This window comes from Herpailurus yagouaroundi, unplaced genomic scaffold (genome assembly GCF_014898765.1).
Source record: "Herpailurus yagouaroundi ecotype Mexico unplaced genomic scaffold, PumYag 182, whole genome shotgun sequence".
NCBI classification, from domain to species: Eukaryota; Metazoa; Chordata; class Mammalia; order Carnivora; family Felidae; genus Herpailurus; species Herpailurus yagouaroundi.
Window position 1 is genome coordinate 54,174,920 of NW_024412413.1, and position 21,006 is coordinate 54,195,925.

The 21,006-nt window shown below is 43.3% G+C and overlaps 1 protein-coding gene and 1 long non-coding RNA gene across 5 annotated transcripts in view; one reads left to right on the forward strand and one right to left on the reverse strand.

Moving 5' to 3' along the window:
• Window positions 1-21,006, forward strand: part of PPM1H (protein phosphatase, Mg2+/Mn2+ dependent 1H) — a 265,584-nt gene that overhangs the window by 228,036 nt on the left and 16,542 nt on the right. For 2 of the 4 annotated variants that reach the window (XM_040491532.1, XM_040491533.1), the window contains exon 9: window positions 15,359-15,510. The exons of 1 other annotated variant lie outside the window; for it this stretch is intronic. In XM_040491532.1, the coding sequence (XP_040347466.1) occupies window positions 15,359-15,510 (152 nt within the window). Of the gene's footprint in view, window positions 1-1,161; window positions 1,268-15,358; window positions 15,511-21,006 lie in introns of those variants that run through there. One more of the 4 variants, XM_040491535.1, reaches the window with a different exon arrangement.
• Window positions 10,619-15,363, reverse strand: LOC121040836 (uncharacterized). Its single transcript, XR_005795469.1, has 2 exons — window positions 15,155-15,363; window positions 10,619-11,561 (listed from the first exon to the last, which is right to left on the reverse strand). It is a non-coding gene; the product is annotated as an uncharacterized LOC121040836 (long non-coding RNA).

Sequence of the window (21,006 nt, forward strand, 5' to 3'; positions counted from 1 at the left end):
TCTAACTGTGACTTCCTAAGAACATTCCCCTGCTATGCTGCATCTTTGCCAAGCATGGGTCTTTATTTCACATTTGGTTTCTAAATTTCAAATCCAGCTCAGTCTGGTAATTTTAACAGTTGGGGAGAAAATGTGATTTAGTTCTAAGTAAAAAGTCTCCAAAATCTTCTTGGAAATCAGCATTGTTCCCTTCATCATTGTAGCTCCTAATTCGATTTGATGAGCTAAATAAAAATAAGACAAAAACATGTGTATCAGATTTACGTAAAAAATGCTCAGGGGTTTAAAAATTAGAGAAGGGTTTCTAGCCAGACACATTTTCGGTTTCACTGGAACACAAGGCGCTGGAAAAATCTCGAGTTTGCCAAACCCAAAGAGTGGCCGCCAGGTTTGCGGAGCCTCCCTCCTGTCTTCCAAGGTCTAAGGCAGGGATTTCTGGCCGAGAACTGAATTCCACCAGAGGCCCCCGCCAACCAGGCCTTGGCCTGACCGTTGAATGTGGGGGCGTATTGACTCTCATCTGGTCCACAGCACTGTGTTTTCTCTGTGTCACAGCATGAGATGCAGCCTTTCCTGAGCAAGAGAAACAGCCTCAGCCAGGTCTCCCATCTTCCTGCTCAATGAAGCACATCAAAGTTCACCTTCCTTATACTATCCTGAAAGAGCTCAAGGAGGGAAGCAAAGGATCCGGGAACTCAGGCACTGGAGCCCAGACTCGCAGCGGCCTCTCTTCCAGCATTTCTCCTCCCCGCCCCCGTCCAGCGCACTTCCTGCTGTGCTCTTACTCAGGCACCTTGGCGAAGGTCTGCAGCCGAAACCTGCAGATGCTCTCTGCTCCGTGGCCCTTTCTGACCTGTAGCAGGCCCTCCCTAGAGTTAGCCTTCCTCTTCATGTTACTTGCTTTCCCTCCTGCACTCCGGGACTGCCTTGAGCCCCCTTTTGGGCCCTTGGAAGAACAACGTCTTTTTCCGAGTGGAGGCCAGTTTGCAAAGCCAACCCCCATCTTCAACTCTGCATCCCCCGCCCTCCCTGCCAGACTGAACCACAAGGAGCCTGGTTTTCTCTAGGCTTCCTTATTCTTTTCCCTGGTGTTCAAGATTCCTGTCAGCGGGTTTTTGTAATTGCAGATGACTCATTTAGCTCATTCTTTTCTTCATCTAGATATTTTTTTCTTTCATGTGAAACTGCCTTCTCCAAGAGAAGGAAGACCCTAGACTCCGGTATCTGAATGCCCACGTGACCTGCATTATTTTAGTCTGCCTTCCCCTTCCCTCAGGTGAGGTGAACATGCCTGTATTCACAAAGTGCTAGGAAAAGCAAGTAAGAACATCTGCGGAGGGGCACCTGGGTGGCTCAGTCGGTTAAGTGTCCGACGTAGGCTCAGGTCATGATCTTGAAATGTGTGAGTTTGAGCCCCATGTTGGGCTCTGTGCTGACACTCGGGAGCCTGGAGCCTCCTTCGGATTCTGTGTCTCTCTCTGTCTCTGCTCCTCCTCCACTTGTGTTCTCTCTCTTTCTCTCAAAAATAAATAGACTTAAGAAAAGATCTGTGGAGCTGCCTGGTACTAGGTCTGGTGCAGGGTCAGAGATGGTCAGGAAACACTAGTCTTCCTTCCCCGTCAGCTTCTGGAAGGCTTTACACTTAGGGATTCCCAGTAGTCACTTCCATATTAAGAGAGAATGACTGTCTAGTTTGAGCCTCCCCTATTGTCTCCCATGAAAACATGAACAGTATTTAAGAGCTCATTGCTGGGGGACGGCACCTGGGTGGCTCAGTTGGTTAAGCTTCTGACTTCGGCTCAGGTCATGATCTCACAGTTTGTAAGTTCGAGCCCCACGTTGGGCTCTATGCTGATAGCCCAGAGCCTGGACCCTGCTTCAGATTCTGTGTCTCCCTCTCTCTCTCTGCCCCTCCCCCACTCACACTCTGTCTCTCTCTCTCTCTCAAAAATAAAAATAAATAAACTTTTAAAAAAATAAAAAGAAGAGCTCATTGTTGACAGCACCTTATTCTTGGTAGCTTTTCATACCCCAAGCCAAAGTCCCATTTTGGGAAAGAGCCTGTTTTATTGTATTGCGTACTTTCTGCAGTCTGAACAATGTATAAAAAACAGTATCAGTGCATAATGAAAGGGGAAAAAGCTGTACTATATTAAGTGAAACAGAATATGATTGTATATACAAAGAGTGTGATCATAAGTTGGTAGGAAGTTACATGCATGTGTAGACAAATACATGCGTGAAGGAAATTTAATAAAACAGTAACAGTAATCATCCTCAGGTGGTAGAGTAGGATAAACTGGTTTTAAAAATTCCCCTCAAAAATACCTTGGGAGGTGGTGTGATGTGGAACTTAAAACCTCAGACTGGTAATTAGTCTTGACTTCAAGCTCTGTCTCTTCTCTTGCCAGCTGGGTGACCTTGAGAAAGGTACTTTACCCAAATCTCTGCTTCCTCTTCAATAAAAAGAGGACAGGAACTCAAGGAACAAATTAAATAACATATATAAATAAAGTACTTAGCCAGAACGTGGCATAATAAGTATTAGCTCCTAGCTCCTCTTAAGACCACGAAGTTTCACTGGCTCTATACGTAGAGATCATGAGTCCAATAGTGTTTATTGATCAGCACACTAGGGAACATGTCCTCGAAAGCATTAGGAATTTTGGGACAAGTTGGAATGGGGGACTAATAGAATAATCAGCCATAAACCCTGTGATTCCTGCTTCCTAAGAGAAGAGGGGAGTTCAGAAGAGGGAGACAGGACTACATAATCAAAGAAGGAGGACAAGAATAAGAAGGAACCAGGAGTGAGGCTGTTATGAAGTAAAATCTGCCTTATGGGGTCACTGGGTTTGGAAGATAGCTTGAAGGGCTATTGGCTATAACAAAGCTAATTATTCTGGAGGGCCTGGAACCAAACCCAAGGCAGTAGGTAAGGGCTTCAGCAAAGAGAGCAGCATGATAAATGTTGGGGTGGGGGCCTGTCACAGCACGTAGACAGGGGTGGGGAGGTGCAGAGAGGCAAACAGGGTGACCGCTGTAGAACTGAAACTGTAACAGGAGGACAAAAGCTAGGGAAGGGACCAGGAAAATGAAAAGGAGGTACATCCGAGAGACATTTTAAAGAAACAATGTAATGAAAACTGATGGCAGACTGGATTTAGTGGATGAAGCGGGGTGAAATTTTCTAAAAATTAAAAATAAATTGTTCTCTAGCCTAAGCAAAGGGAAGAATGCTGTTTGTGGAGGTCCAGAGAGGAAAACTAATTTTATGCTTTTTTTTCCCTCTGAGTTTTCTGAGCAATTAAAAACATAGACACAGGTGCCTGGGATGAAACTAACTTTATAGTTAGTATAAAGTTAGACCAGAAACCATGGTATGGATTTCGGACCAGAATGGACTTCTTATTCTTGTCCTCCACCACCCCCCACCCCCAAATTAAATGTATGCCCTGGATAGCTGTGGGCTCTCCTCTCCCCACCCCACAGAGAGTAGTCTGCCTAATATTTATCTGCTAGAGGACAGGAGCAAAGGGAACAGGTGCTGCGATGGACAAGTCGAGACCAGGGAGAAAACTCCAGGGGACTCCATGCCCCATCCCCTCTCCCCAGCCCCACAGAGGGAGAGGGCCTAGAAGTGACACATCACAATATAATGCCTTTGTGCCCTCGGGGACTGCAAAACCAACCACCCCGGAACATGGAGTCTTGATGGAACAGTGTACTATATGTCTTTGTATGCTATTGCCTTTCATGGTTCTGTGAGTTGAACGGGTTCAGCTAGGTGGTTCTCTCTGGGAGTCTCGCACAGCACAGCTGGATGTCAGCTGGAGCTAGAGGGATCTGAAGGCTAGATGGGCTGCAAATCCAAAGTGGCTCCACTCCCATGGCTGGCAAGTGAGGGCAGATAGCAGCTGAAGAGTCAAGCTGAGGCAGCTCCACATGGCTTCTCCATGGGGTTTCAGCTTTTCATAGCATGGCAACTGGATTCTGAGAGAAAACATCTCGACAGTGAGTGGTTCAAGAGTGCCAAGCAGAAGTTATAGGACTTTGTAGGACCTGGCCTCAGAAGGCCTAGAACCATCACCTCTGCCACATGCTAGTGGCCAAGGAAATCACTAAGGCTGGTCCACATTTGAGGAGAGGGGAATTGGAATCCACCTCTGGAAGAGAGGAGCAGTGTGCTTGTACAGGGAGGGCCGGGATTGACAGTGCCCATCTTGGAGGCTCCGTACCACACCCTGCCTGTAGAAGCTCCCCCCACCGGGTGCCTGGGTGGCTTAGTCAGTTAGGCGTCTGATTCATGACTTCAGCCGAGGTCATGATCTTGCAGTTCAAGGGACTGAGCCCTGCATCAGGCTCTGCACTGACAACGTAGAGCCTGCTTGGGATTCTCTCCCTTTCTCATGTGTTCTCTCTCTCTCTCTCTCTCTCTCTCTCTCTGTCTCAAACAAACAAACAAATTGGGGGGGGGGGGGGTGGAGAGTGCCCTCCCTGCTGTGAAAACTTGAGGATTAGAGAAATAATCATCTTTCTTTCCCGTGCAAACTAATAATAAGTTGATGAGTTAACTGTTTAGCTAATTACTCAACAGAGGTCATCTAGTTTGCAGAATGGAGGCAGATTTACAAAGAAGCTAGTTAAACATAAGTTATCAGGGCTCTTCACTTGGACCAGTCCTTACTGAGTTCTGGTTGTTTGTAAGGCATGAAGAATGTTCTAGGTAGGGGGGAGAAGCAAGGTTAGAGTCAGGAATCATTTCTTTGTAAACATTTCTCAAAAGAAAGAGACCTCATTTTCCATGGTTTAGTATTGTCTCTGTTTCTTCTCTCTTGTTTGTATCTATGTTTGTATTCGTAATTATTTCTGTATTCAGTTTTTTTAAAGAGAGCTGCTAAGATTGTAAATTTCAGCCTCAGAAACCACAGATACTCTTACAAAGGAAAAATGAGGAGTTCTACCTAAGGATACTCTGATAGTCTAGGACAGTGGTATTTGAGAATTTTCTTTTCCCAGTTTTATTTATTTATTTTTTTAATTTTTTAATATTTATTCATTTTGGGGGAGAGAGAAAGGCAAGAGCACTAGTGGGGGAGGGGCAGAAGGCAAGGCAGACACAGAATCCAAAGTAGGCTCCAGGCTCTGAGCTGTCAGCACAGAGCCTGATGCGGGGCTCGAACTCACGAACCGTGAGTTCACAGAGCCAAAGTCAGACGCTTAACCGACTGAGCAACCCACATGCCCCACTTTTTCCAGTTTTATTAAAGATATAACTGACATGTACCATTATATAAGTTTAGGGTATACAGTGTGTTGGTTGGATGCATTTATATTTGTATATTGCCAAATGATTACCACTACAGCTCTGTCACATCTTATAACTACCATTTCTGTTTTGTGGTGAGAACGTTGAAGCTCTACTCTTTTAGCACCTTTTAAGTATATAATACAGTGAAGTTATTGTATATAGGTTATGTATATGTATTTTATGTATCTAGTGTATATGTATTTTATGTATCTAGTGTATATATACTAGTGTATGTATATATATAGTGTATGTATATATTATATAGTGTATGTATGTTTTACAGCATATACAGGTTATATATAATTATAGTCCTAATGCTGTACTTTAGATCCCTAGTCTTGTAATTGGAAGTCTGTGCCCTTCAACCAGTATCTCGTGCATCTTTCTTCTTTGTTGGGGTGATGTATGCTCCCCTCCCCCCTCTCTCACCACCACCTTGAAAACGTTGGGGAAGGTGGGGGAGTTGTATTAAGAGTGTAGAGAAGCTTTCATTTGTCTGTGGTGCCACCTGCACCTACACACACGAGAAGACCTCCTGACTTAGCCTGTCCTCCATCTGCATCGCTAACTCTCTAGCCGTAAGAATCACTTGTATGCATGTGTGTGACATTTTAACGGCTTGTTTCCATTGGGAAGTGCCTTGGGAAGTAACCAGCCATTTGAATAAAACCAGAATTTGACATTTACTCTGACACCAAAAAATCTTGCTTGGCAACTCATAAAATTTATGGTCACACAAGTGAGGCAACCTCTATATTGTGTCAAATATTTCTTCTCCTTAGAAATTGTTTCCCTGTGATCCCCTTCTGAAAAATGATCGTTTCACCTGAATGTTTTAGTTAAACATGCAGTATCCTTTTTTGCATTAATTTATTGCATTATACACAAAAGAACAGTTTGAGAAGTTTGTTTAAAAATGCAACCCTGGGGTGCCTGGCTGGCTCAGTCAGTAGAGCATGTGACTCTTGATCTCAGGGTCATGAGTTTGAGCCCCATGCTGGGTGCAGATTTTAGTTTAAAAAATTAAAAACTAAAAATAAAAACAGATTTTATTATATATTAAAAAATGCATGCCTATGCTCTTAGCAACATAAAACAACATCCACATCTCGGTGGCCACCACACCATTCAGCAGATGATAGCAAGTGTGGCGTCATTGGCTATAATGGCTGAAGACCACTCTTAAAGATCTGTGTATATCTGGTTTATCATTTGAGTGTTCTTGGGCCATGTATGATAAGCCTGGTATTTGAATAAAGTAATGTTTCCCCCCAAAAAAGCAAATCCCTAGAATCCACTTCCTGAAAATCTCAGGCACTGGGTCTAGGGCAGGTCCTAGGAGTTTTCACATTTTTAGACCATTCTCAAGCAGGTGATCCAAAGACCACTCTTTAAATAATACTGTCATAAGCCATTCTTCACTGTGCTTCAGGAACTTGAGTTTTATAATCCCCGCATGGGTTCATTACACATCCATGTTCCAGTCCTGGACTGTGTGATTCAGTCTTACAGTGCACGTGGCTCAGCGCCAGACTGGTAGGTTAGGGATACTACATACCTCATTCTCCACGTGCACAGAGGTCTGCTGAGACCTGCGCTACTTGCTTCAGAAGAACCACAATCAGTCGGACTGACTTTGCCACCCACCAGGTGCCCCAGAGCCCACCAGGCATGACTGCGTCTCCTCTCCTAAGGCAAGGTCCATAGTAACTTGCTCTCTTGCTCACTTGAGCTCTCTGAAATCCTGCCATTCTGAGCGAAGTCCTGTGAAGTAAGAACACGCTCTGGTTATGTGATTATGTTGAGTCCCCAATGGCCAGCAGTAGCAACTACTACACGTGTAAAAAATAGCAGTCATTTCACTAATTATTCATTAGGTGATCATATATAACTTACTGTCAGCGTGGACTTTAGTAATAATTATGCTGGGAAAACAGCACAAACCCAAACTAGCCCATGCAAACAGGGACATATGGTCACTCTGTATGCCTCGTCACTGGATTAGACATGACTTAACCCACCTACGCTGCACCCACGTAGTTTCACTCACAGGCTGGGGTTTCCTCTGACCTTTATAAATGGACATTTTAATGAACAGAAACATATTCCTCAAATGATCAATATGCTAGATTCAAGCCCATTCATTCACTGATTCATTCAGTGAGCCTGTGGCTCAGTGGTGCACAAGCCATTGGAAGCCCAGAGAAAGGAGTAGATGATGAGAGAAGCCCAGCATGTAAAGGAAATTCCTTCCGGTAGCTTACCTCACCGAGCTGCAAAGTACTGGCCTCACGAGGAGACAGTGGAAGACTTATGCTATAGCAACTAGGTGTTGGGTACAGTTTCAGGCTCTTTTAATGCTACCTACTATTTTAGCTGGCTTAGAAATATTTTAGCTATTAGGTGGTATCCACCCTCAAAAATCGAATATTTATTTTGTCTGTAGACTACAATAGAAAAAGCAAACCCTCAAGAATATCGGTGGTGTATTTCAGATGTAAAATTACACCCACAGCCCCAACAGCCAACATACTTATATTACTTAAATGTCCCTTGATGCATTTGCAGTCAGGTGCTCTGAGGTCATGTGGCCAGTCACATCCAGCCCTAACTCATCCTGTGATGAAAGAGTCTGAGAACATTGGTGCCGTAAGCATCTGAAGTGGCCACCTAGTCCTAACCTTTCATTCCACAAAGGGAGACACTGAAGATGTGAAAGGTCATGCCTCATCCCTCACCATTCCTCAGTGAAAGTCCAGTACTGTAGCCAAATCAAGCTCTATAAAGCCACCAAAGCACACCAGCCCTCCTCTCACCTCCCCAGGGTTTGGTCCCTGCAGTTCCCACTAGGTGTAAGGTATATGATTCAACTGCTTCTCCCCAGCACTCCATAGGAGGAATCAGTGCTTCTTTCTATATTCCCAGCAGGTGGTCAGTAGACCTTGAAAACATGAGTAACCAAAGTGGTTTTGCCTGAATTTTAAGGAGAAGTGAGTTTCAAACCCATCTTTCGCCACCAAGTTCAGTATGTGTTTCATGGCATAGTGTAGGTAGAATCACAGCAACAGAGACTCTGGATGCAATTTTGGTGGCTTGCTCAAATGCTAACATTGAAATAATCGACTTGGCTTGTAGGACCACAGGGAATATGATGGAGTTTTCTTTTTTTCTAGTACAGGTGCCATATTCAGAGTTCTATAGGTTGAGCTTCGTGGTTGGCTACATGGGGTAGAGAGGATAAGACTTTGTGCCCTCATTTTCTACTACCTCTTGGCATCCTTTATCTTGGGAACCATCTGGCATTTCTGCTAAGAACACTAGTGAGAGTCGCAATCCCTGTTATTTGAAATGAGACTTGTAATTGAACCCCAAGGCCCTGACTCTTACTCCTCTCCTTCCCCCAGCTGCTTTACTTTCAGGTCTTCTGCCCTGAGATGGGTGCCATTAAAAAAAAAAAAAAAAAATACCATGTGGTACATTAGAATTTGTGGTTTCCGTCCGTATTATCTCATTTGACCTTTATTTATTTATTTTTTTAATTTTTTTTTTTCCCAACGTTTTTTTATTTATTTTGGGGACAGAGAGAGACAGAGCATGAACGGGGGAGGGGCAGAGAGAGAGGGAGACACAGAATCGGAAACAGGCTCCAGGCTCTGAGCCATCAGCCCAGAGCCCGACGCGGGGCTCGAACTCACGGACCGCGAGATCGTGACCTGGCTGAAGTCGGACGCTTAACCGACTGCGCCACCCAGGCGCCCCTCTCATTTGACCTTTATACTGGCTCTAGCTGTAATAGGTAGAGCAGGTGTCCTCGCATTTTTTTTCCAATTTTTAAACAATGATTTCAGAGACGAGAAAATTGAGAGCAAAAGACAGTAAGTGGTTTATCTCAAGTCCCAAAGCTGGTTAGAAGCAGAGACCCGAAGTGAGGGCTTCTTATAACAAAGGCAGGGCTCTTGCCATTCAGAAAGCCAGGCCTCAGCCATGGGGGCTCATGGGCCTGCCCTGAGTACTTCAAAAGGAAAAAGGGTTGGGAGAATTTGCTGAGTTGATAAAGCTGTAAGAGCTGTGAGGGCATCCTAGAGAAGCGGCTGAGATTTGGCAAATGGAAGAATCGATGGATTTCTTAAAAAATATTTTCATTTTTTATTGTTTAAAATTTACATCCAAATTAGTTAGCATATAGCACAACAATGATTTCAGGAGTAGATTCCTTAGTGCCCCTCACCCATTTAGCCCATCCCCCCTTCCCACAACCCCTCCAGTAACCCTCAGTTTGTTCTCCATTTTTATGAGTCTCTTGTTTTGTCCCCCTCCCTGTTTTTATGTTATTTTTGTTTCCATTCCCTTATGTTCATCTGTTTTGTCTCTTAAAGTCCTCGTATGAGTGAAGTCATATGATTTTTGTCTTTCTCTGACTAATTTCACTTAGCACAATACCCTCCAGTTCCATCCACGTAGTTGCAAATGGCAAGATTTCATTCTTTTTGATTGCCGAGTAATACTCCATTGTATATATATACCACGTCTTCTTTATTCATTCATCCAGCGATGGATATTTGGGCTCTTTCCATACTTTGGCTGTTGTTGATAGTACTGCTATAAACATGGGGGTGCATGTGTCCCTTCAAAACAGCACACCTGTATCCCTTGGATAAATGCCTAGTAGTGCAATTGCTGGGTCGTAGGGTAGTTCTATTTTTAGTTTTTTGAGGAACCTCCATACTGTTTTCCAGAGTGGCTGCACCAGCTTGCATTCCCACCGATGGATTCTTTTTTAAAGTAGCTTCAAGAAGCTGGCGTCAGCTTACACTAGTGTGAGCCCTCCCAACATGTCATTGAAATGTCATCAGTAATAGAGCAAAGAGGTGAACACACATTACACAAACACTGAAGCAGCAGCCTGCAGCCGAGCCCTGAGTAGAAGTACTCGATTAAAGACTCGCTTTAATCACAAGCTCCTGTGTAAATAGATGCCCGGCGATGATGTTAAGGACGTCTCTAAGTGCTCTGAAGCCGAGGGTCCTGCGAGAGCAGTCAGCACTTGGCTCCTTCAGGGGCACATTAGCCAAGGCTCTTCTGTGCCCCCAGACTCTTTCCTGCCCACTCCCTTACACTGAGTTTTTTGTTTGTTAGCAGCTCCAGTGAGGACAGGGGAAGAAAAGGAAAGAGTCTGCTACTTGTGTCCAATATCAGCATGTTGGATTTGGGTGGCTGCTTGGAAGTGTCCAAGGTAAAAAACTAAATCGGCCCGGTCACCATATTAGAGCGTCCTCTGACTAGATCTCATACGTGGTATTATTTTTCTTCCTCCCTTCCTCTCATTTATTCTTTGTCTCAGTAAGTATGTCCTGAAGGTCTCTTGTTATTGACTCTGAAAAAATACTGCTAGGCCCACAGAAGAAATGCAAAGTGGGGTCTCTGGCCTCCAGAAGTTGAATCTTGGGAAGGAAGAGAAGGTGACCACCTGAAGGGGTGTTCGCTGTAAGCAGAACAAGGGTCAGTGTCCGATGAGGCAGATGCTTCTCTTGGTTATTTATTGACTGCTCACCAAATGCTCTGCGTTCTGGGGACAGAAACAGGCCAGTTCAGACCTTGCCCCTTGAGGAGCTTATTGCCGATGACCGTGTCTTCGAGGCTAGGCTCCCCCACCCCTTGCGTTGGAATGACCTGGCCCTTGCCTACATAAGCTGGTGCCTGGGCGCAGCTCGACACATTCGGAACGTTTAAAGAGTGGCCCCTTGAATCTAAATTTGTTCAGTTAGCACCCCAAGCGATTCTTCAGCACATTAAAATCTGAGAATAACCAGTCTTGTGCAAGAGACAGACACGTGGACCTGGCAGGTACAAATGCCGTGCTCATGGGATGTGGAGGATGGCGACTGCGCGGACCAGGGAAGAGAAAGCGATGCTGCTTGTTGGTTGCTTTGCCTCAGGAGTGCTTTGGCAGCTGCACGTGGCACTGCAGCCCCCAATCTAACCGGGCCCAGAGGTTGGCAGGTCCCTGAGGGAAGGAAGGGGGAGCACAGGAAGGGACTCTGGGATATCACCTCGCTCGTTCAGATCTTTGTTCACACAGTGCCTTCCCAGGGAGGTCCTCTACAAGGACTGTCTTGTCACTCTTCTTACTGTGACTTTTCTTCAGAGCACCTGTCGGCTTCTGACATTGCAGTGTGTGGGTCTGTCTCTCTACTAGTGTAGATGCTCTGAGGGACTTCGTCACTTCTGTTCACAGCTGTACCCGCAGCACCTGGAAGAGTAGTTGGCACATAGTAAGTGCTCAGTCAACACGTAGGCGGCTCTAGGAGGGCAGATGGACCCACACAGGCTCCATCCGTCTCTCAGCAGCTCAAATTATATCACTCTGAAAAACTGCAAGGATCTCAAGGATTCCTGTGGCCTTTCTCTCCCTCTCTGGGCAGCTGGGAACACAGGAAGGAGCCACACAAAGCCCTGACCCTGTTCTCCAGCTCTCCTGCAGACAAAGGCGTTTGCATAAACACCTCGCCCCTACTGGGGCCTGGGATACTCTCTTCCTGGTGTCTGAGTCCGGGGGAGCCTCAGAGCCCATTAGTTTAATGTGAGGCTTCCTGGAACATCAAGATGCTATTTACGGAATTGAAGAGGGGACTTTGGAGAGGTGAGTGTGGTCTGACTGAGGAGAGTCAACAACAGCTGCAGGGAGAGGAGGTCAGGACTCCAGAGCCCGCCAGAATCCTTTGAAGCCCTTGCCGCCAGGGAGGATGGGCGTGAAGCGGGTTGTCTTGTGCTGCAGCCCAGTTTTTCTGAGAGCGTTTTCACAAAATGTTCTGCATTACAGGTTAATGTACAAGACACGAGTTGTAAGTGGAAAGTTGGCAAAGTCCTTTGGAAATTGGCTAAAGGGCAGGAAATAAAGGGTAGCAATAAAAACCTGAAAGGATGTTAATTGGGGAGTGCCTCAGGGAACAGGGTTGAGACCAGCTTTTTATTATTTACATTAAAAATACTCCGAGAATGGTTTTGAAAGGATTTTCGTGTTGGCTAATGAAACAGCATTAGAGAACTGTGTGTGGAAATGTGAATAGCGGAATTAGGGAAGGATTCAATTTATTGATGGAATTGAAGAGAGCATTTTGTAACATGTTTCTGTTTATCGTTCCACTCCCATTCTGTTGGCTAGATCTCCAGCTGAGTAGTGGGCAGGATAACTTCAGCTTAAACAGCTCAGATCTCTACATGTTTTTGGCCAGCAGAAAGCACTTGAAACGATTCTGGCACCCCAAACCCAGGGTAGTCCTGAAATTAAATGGATGTTATCTTCAGACCTAGAAATCTTTCTTTTAGAAGGCGCTAGAAGGCAGATGGAATCTCCTATTTAGCTACAAGCGCAAGATTGGAACTGGAGCACCTGACATCATCTCCCCCACCTCCTGTAACATTTCTTATTCTGTGGAGTTCAGATTTTCACAGAAATGTACTGTAGACCTACCCCAGTAAGAAGCTAGCAGTCTCTCTTAGGCAAAGTCATCGCATACTGGAAATAATAACACAGTGAGCCAGGACTTGAACTTGGTAGCCCAGAGCCAACATTTGCTGTCCTCTCTAAAGCCTGCCCTAGAGGATAGTCTGTGTAGGCATCACAGAGGCCACGAAGGCCTACATTTCCTTGTTTGCAAATGGGCCAGTAGGCATTCTCTTCAGCCTCGCTACTCAGAGTGCAGTCCAAGGACCCGCAGCATCAGCATCACGGGGAAGTAAGCTGCAAAGGCAGCCTCCGGCCACACCCCAGAACTGAATTAGAATCTGCCTTTTAGCAGGATCCCCAGCTGATTCCTGGCACATTGACATTTAAGAAGCACTGCTCTAACATTTGTGGCGCCCAGGAGTCACAACAAATTAAAGCAAAAGGGATTTGGTTGCCTCTATAGAGTGAAAACTGGACCACATGAATTCAGTGAGTGCCCTGAGGATCGAATTCTGGCATCTGGGACTTTCCAGACTGCTGTAAGCTTAAGATCCCCCTTGTTGTTTTCCTTAATTTGGCCTCATGAGGCACAGAGCCTTCTCTAGAATGTAAACTTCTACCCTCAAAGTGAATATGCCTTTTGAGAAAATGTTAAAAGCCAGTCCAGTATACCCCTGAGTTCTCTTCTCCTCTGTGTGGGCCGTGCACCGGGCCATTAGCTAATTGTTACCACGCAGTTAGCAGGCCACAGAGGCCTGGTACCTGGAGGCTGCTTTTCATTTGAGCTCATTTTCCAAGGGCTCTGTCGGTAGGCGTGTGCTATTTTGTTGTTTTGTGCTGCTGGGTGTAGTCTGTTAGCCCACAGGACCAGCCCTGTGTCAGGGTGTCACAGGCCTGGGCAAACCTTTCTAAAGCTAGGAGGCTTGGCTTTCAAAGATGTGGGTTTGAACAGTCTGTCGGCCTCTTAGAATCAAATTCTCTCGAGATCTGAGATGACTTAGCAGTGACTGTGTGTGATGGGACACATGGCTGCTTAAACTCTATAAACTCCTTCCTCTCCCTGACCTTCCGCTGACCTACAGCTTTTACTCAGACTTGCTTTTAGAAGATAGGAGGGAAAAAAGAGAAGGGTTGAAGGAACTGGAAGGTTGATGAAGTTGACTTGCCTGTGCCCTTAGTTCATGAGGTGTGTATACACAGGGGCTGGTTCTGCCAAATGGGGAGGGAATAGCAATGAAATCCCAGACTCTTGAGGCGCCTGGGTGGCTCAGTCGGTTGAGCATCCGACGTCGGCTCAGGTCATGGTCTCGCAGTTCGTGAGTTCGAGCCCCGCGTCGGGCTCTGTGCTAACAAACAGCTCAGAGCCTGGAGCCTGCTTCGGGTTCTGTATGTCTCTCTCTCTCTCTCTCCCGCCCTCCCCTGCTCATGCTCTGCGTCTCTTTGTCTCTCAAAAATAAATAAATGTTAAAATTTAAAAGGGAAAAAAAAAAATCCCAGACTCTTTTCCCGCCAAAGTTGGGTGAAAATCGAGTTGTGGCCTAACCCACATACTGCTTGATTTTTATTCTTACTACTTTCATCAAGGTTATTCTGTCCTCCCCAAAGAGGTTAGGTGGATATTGAAATATCCCAAGTCATTCCAGGTACTAGAGATGAGGAGACTTACAAGTTTGCCAAGACCCACTTGGGAGATTCAGACTCAGCATGTGTCCTTTATAATTTAGGCTAGATTAAGGCCTCTTAAACCTGAGTGTAGTGTCTGAGCCCCATCCTTACAGGAAAGAAATCCTGCTCCTTGGGGCTCAAACAGGTAAGCCAAAATGTGATTCAAGTGAGCCCATTAAATAAAGTGTCTCCTCAGTCCTAGACAAATACAGAGTAACTACTAAAGATCCAGGGCTGGCCTTATCTCTCCAAAAGACAGAGCTAAGAAGCAGGGAAATCTGTTATTCATCTTTTTTTTTTTTTTTTAAGGTTAAAAAAATTTTTTTTAACATTTTATTTAATTTTGAGAGACAGCGACAGAGCATGAGAGGGGGGAGGGCGGAGAAAGAGGGAGACAGAATCTGAAGCAGGCTCCAGGCTCTGAGCTGTCAGCACAGACCTGACGCAGGGCTCGAACCCACAAACTGAGTGAGATCATTACCTGAGCCGAAGTCAGAGGCTTCACCTACTGAGCCACGCAGGTACCCCTGTTGTTCATCTTTATACATAGAGTACCTGGCACACAGCAGGCCCTTACTTGTGGAATGGGTGTGCAAAGGAAGGAAGGAAGGAAGCAAGCCTCAGGTTGCTTTTCTGGCTCGCGCACAGTATCTATTACAAGTATCGTTCCAGCTATGTCTCAGGCATTAATTTTTTTCAATTAATTCTTCCTTGTCAACCCTTAAGCTCACCTGTTGAGTCCCATATGTCTATACAGCAAGTCTCCAAAGGAGGCTACCCATGGCCACAAAGCTGGTTGCACAACCAAGTACTTCAGAGCGCGCACCTAAAAACCCCTAGCCGAGGTGGGAGAAGAAAAGAATTCCGAAACCAGTTTGTTATGGGAAATAACGTGCTCCCAATTTCTTAAGTAGGAGTATTCCCATTCTTTTCAGGTAAGAGTCTACGATCTCTCCAAATATGAGCATGGAGCAGATGATGTGCTGATCTTGGCCACCGATGGACTCTGGGATGTTTTATCAAATGAAGAAGTGGCAGAAGCCATCTCTCAGTTTCTTCCTAACTGTGATCCAGACGACCCTCACAGGTTTGTGTATTTTTATGGTTGTAGGGTTACACCTTCCGCCAGTTTTACACGGTGTGACTACAATAACTAATAATCATGCACTTTTCATCATTCATGATTTGTAGTAGAGCTGATATGGATTAGGAACCAAACTGCAAAAGGGATAACATTTCTTATTAGAAGTACTTTCACAGCCAAGTAAAAACCCTCCTCAAGTTGAACCTAGATGCAAGTGGTATAGAGAATTTGATTTGTAAGATATTTTGACAGCATATGTTTCTCACATTCTTCCCTCATAATTCCAAAGTGGAAATAATCCAATTTGTGATCCTCCTGATGAGAGCAATACCAATGCTCCCAGCAGTGATTTTTATCTGTTGGGAAATTATTTCTTTTGAGAAACCTTGGGGAAAGAGAGAAAGATTAAAGTAGTTTTCCTTTGTAGCATAATGGCAATGTAAATATCCTCAACAACTCTAGGTGACCCTCAGAAATAAATAGAAATTCCTCTCAGGAGAAAGGCAGCTTTGACTTCGAACACAAGGAAAACAATTATTGTGCATAAAAGCCAGTAAAAACAGCAGACAGTGGAGTGGGACCTGTAAATACTTCATTCTTGAATTTATCAGTCAAAAATACAAATGAATATTTTAACATTTAAGAAAATTTTTTAAAGCACTGAAAACAGGAACATGGACCAGAGACTGTAAATTGATTGCACAGATTTTAAAAGTAAGGAAATAGAACTTCTGGAGATAACAAATATAAAAATAAGAATTACAAACTTAATGCATTAAACAGATTAGAGACAGTTGAAGAGAACACTAGTGAGCTGGAAAATGGATCTGAATAATCCATAATAGGGCTCAGAGAGACAGAGAGGAGGGAAAATGTAAAATGAGATTATGAGACTAGGGTTATGACCTAAGATGCTCTCAGTAGAGTTCCGGAAGGAAATACTGTAGATGAGAAGAAAAAGAAAAAGTTCCAGAATTGTTGGATGATAATGAACCGAAGATCCAGAAAGCCCAACAAATCTCAAGCAGAAGAAATGAAAATTATAAGTAGGTATGTCATAGTGAAACTGAAGAACTTTAAACAAACAAACTACTAAAAGCAGCCAGAAAGAGAGACAAAACAGATACATATATAAATAGCACTTAGACTGAAAGCTGACTTTTCAGAAACAACAATAGGAGCCAAAAGATAGTGAGTTATATCTTCAATTGCCTAAGAAAAGAATATTTTATTAACATGTAAGTTTTTCTTTAACATATATGAAAGAATTTTCTAATGTAGTACAAATATCATTGAAGAGGATAAGTTGAGGACATTTTCAGGCAAAACACAATGTGAGGAGTTTTAACACCAACCAAACTGCGTGGAAGAAAATTCTGAAGGATATATCCAGATGGAAGATCTGAGAAGTCGAATGGATTAAGCTAGGATCTTAGTAAATTTGTAGATATATTCACTGTGCAAAACAGAAACAAGGATGTCTAATGTGTGGTAGTAAAAAATGATAGAATTAAAATACTGAATAAAAACTGCACAATAAATTGGCAACGGGGGTAGTAATTGGCTACAGTATACTACGATTCTATTTGGAAAGAGGTTCTCTTATACACGTTTAGCTTTAGACTTTAAATGTGTTTTAATAGCTAAAAAGACTACAAAACAAATAGAATATATAACTGAGACTAATTAAGGGAGAGAAAACCTACAGGGAATCAGAAAACAAACTTCTAGATAATTGACAAATCAAAAAATTATAATAGAAATTAGAAATAACTAAGGGTTTAAATAATGGGAAGAATACTGCATATCAAAACTTGAAAGGCTGAATCTGAGGCTTTTTTTCTTTTCTCGTCTAATGAACTATGCATAGATGAAGACTATGCTCACCCCAACCTGCCAGGAGTACCCACATCCCCTCCATGTCATAAGATACCTTTTCCCAGAACTCTGTTACCACAAGGAACCCCTGGCCACAAGCTGTAGATTCTTTACCACAGAGAAAGATTTTCTGAGTAAGACCTTGAGAGCTGACTTGTGTCATGGGGCTATTTCTGCCTATATTATACCCATAAACATGTACCTAAAGACTTCGTATAACCTGTAGGTGCTAGGAGCCAAAGGAGTAGAGCTATCTACTTGTAAGTCATATGTTCTTTTCCTGAGTGCAGACTATTAGTAAAAGCCTGTCCTGATTTTTTTTTTTACTGTTTATTTTTGTGAGAGTGATAAACAGAGTGCAAGTGGGGGAGGAGCAGAAAGAGAGGGAGACACAGAATCTGAAGCAGGTTTCAGGCCCCAAGCTGTCAGCAGAGAGCCAGATACAGGGCTCGAACTCATGAACTGTGAGATCATGATGAGCCGAAGTCAGACACTTAACTGACTGTGCCACCCAGGCACCCCAATACCTGTCCTAATTTTAAAATTTAGATCTGTGGTCCTTATTTCAACAACAGTATCTAATTTAAGAAGTGAAAGCAAACACAGAAGTAATGGAAGGAAAAGTTATAGATAAGAAAACAGAGAACAAATATATGATAAAAATAAATGATCAGTGAATTCAGTAAAGTGGCAGGATAAAAAAATCAATATACAGAAATCTGTTGAATTTCTATACAACTAACAACAAACTATCAGAAAGAGAATACGAGGAAACAGTTCCATTCACAATTGCATCAAAAAGAATAAAATACCTAGGAATAAATTTAGCCAAGGATGTGAAGACCTGTACTCTGAAAACTGTAAGACGTTGAGGAAAGAAATTGAAGAAGAAAAAAAATGGAAAGATATCCCATGTTCATGGATTACAAGAATTAATATTCTTAAAATGTCTACACCACCCAAAGCAATCTAGATTCAAACTCAATTAAAATACCAAAAGCAAAAAATAAATAAATAAATAAATAAATAAAATACTAAAAGCATTTTTCACAGAACTAGAAGAAAATAATCATAAAATTTGTATGGAACCTCAAAAGACCTGAATTGCCAAAGCAGTGTTGAGAAAGAAGAACAAAGCTGGAGGTATCACAATCCCAGATATAAGGATATACTACAAAACTGTAGTAATCAAAACAGTATTTTACTGGCACAAAAATAGACACATAGATCAAATGGAACAGAATAGAGAGTCCAGAAATAAGGCCACCTTTTAATGGTCACTTAACCTACAAAAGAGGCAAGAATATACAATGGGGACAAGAAAGTCTTCAACAAATGGTGTTGGGAAAACTGGACAGCTACATGCAAAAGAATGAAACTAGACCACTTCATACACCATACACAAAAGTAAACTAAAAGATTAATGACCTGAAATGATAAAACTCCTAAAAGAAAACGTAGGTCATAAACTCTTGGCCTTAGCAATAGTTTCCTGGATGTGTTTCCCCAGGGAGGGGAAACAAAAGCAAAAATAAATAATTGGGACTACCTCAAACTAAAAAGCTTGTGCACAGGGAAGGAAACCATCAACAAAATGAGAAGGCAACCTACTGAGTGGGAGAAGATTTTTGCAGTATTTGATATATCCAATAAAGGGCAACTCAACACCCCAGGTGAGGAAAAAACAAACAAACACACAAGAAATGAGCAGAGGACCTGAATAATAAACCTCTTTCCAAAGAAGACTTACAGATAGCCAACAGACATACGAAAAGATGTTCCACATCACTAATCAAGGAAATGCAAATCAACCACAATGAGATATCACCTCATACCAGTCAGAATTGCTAGTATCAGAAAGATAAATAATAAGTTTGGCAAGGATGTGGAGAAAAGGAAACCCTCGCACACTATTGGTGGGAATGTAAATTGGTGCAAATCAAAACCACAATGAGCTATCACCCTACCCATTAGGATAGCTATTTAAAAAAAAAACAAAAAAACAAAAAAAAAGAAAAACCAGAAAATAACAAGTGTTGGTGAGAATGTGGAGAAATTGGAACCCTTGTGCACTACTCTTAAGGATATAAAATGGTACAGCCGCTATGAAAAGCAATATGGCGGTTCCTCAAAAAATTAAACATAATTGGGGCACCTGGGTGGCTTGGTCCATTAAGTGTCCTACTTCGGCTTAGGTCATGATCTCATGGTTGTGGGTTCGAGCCGTGCATCGGGCTCTGTGCTGACAGCTCAGCAACCCGCTAGAAAAATGAGCAAGAACCAAACACTCATGACCCAGAAGAATATTAATGGCCAGTAAATATATATTTTTTTAAGTTTATTTATTTTGAGAGAGAGAGAGAGAGCAGGAGAAGGGCAGAGAGAGATGGAGAGAGAGAGAGAATCCCAAGCAGGCTCCACCCTGTCAGCGCAGAATCCAGCTTGGGACTTGATCCCATGAACTGCGAGATGGTGACCTGAGCCGACATCTAAGAGTCAGTCACCCACCTGACTGAGCCACCCAGGCACCTCAATAAATATATTAAAAAACACTCAACTGCAGGGGTGCCTGGGTGGCTCAATCAGTTAAGCATCCAACTCTTGGTCCAGATTGAGGTCTTGTCTCATGGTCGTGACTTCAAACCCTACGGTGGGCCCTGTGCTGGGTGTGAAGCCTGCTTAAAAAAACAAACAAAAAAACAAAATAAAACACTCAAATGCAGTAAGCAGAGAGGTAAAATTAAAGACGTAGAGTAACCGTAGACGGTTTTGTGAATTTGTAGACAGGACTGGTCACACTTGGCGTCCCTCGTGAAGTTGGACGTTTGTATACCCTGTGACTCGAAGTTCTCCTAGTTCTGTACCCTGGAGCAGTGGTTCTGAATGTGCGGTCCTTGGCTCACATGGCACCAGCATCCTCTGAGCACATGTTACAAATGCAATTTCTCAGGCCTCACCCCACATCTACCAAATAAAACTCCAGTGGTGGGACCCAGCAGTTGGTGTTTTAACCAACCATCTGGGTGATCTGGTGCTGCTAAAAGATCTGGTGACCTGGTGCTCTCAAAAAGAGATCCACAGAATTGTTCTTATTACAAAAGCTGCAATCAACACACATGTCATAGGATGGATGAACTAAGGACAGAATGTTTTACAGCTCAAAAAAGGGAATGCACCAGACTTGTGCTCATTAGCAGGGAAAAATCTCCAAAACATAATGTCGAGCTTAATAAGCAAGTCACAGATGAATACACATATTATGATTCTATTTACATGAAGTAGAAAACTAACAATATATCATTTAGGCATATAGATAATAAAACTATAACAAAAAGCAAGGGAATTAACCCCAAATTCAGGATAATAGTTACTTTGGTAGGAGAGGTAGCGGGCGGCAGGGGAATGTATGTGCTTGAGGAAGGGCTAACGGGGAGCTTCTGAGATACTCCTGGTAATGTTCTCTTCCTTTAGCTAGATGGCAGGAACATGATTATGCATGCTTTTTTGAAACTATATACATGTTGTAGTTAAGTATTTGTACGTAAAGTATGAGAGGCAGTATAGCCTAGTGCTTACTAGCAGGGAATCTAGTCAGACTGCCTGAGTTCAAATCCAGGTCTG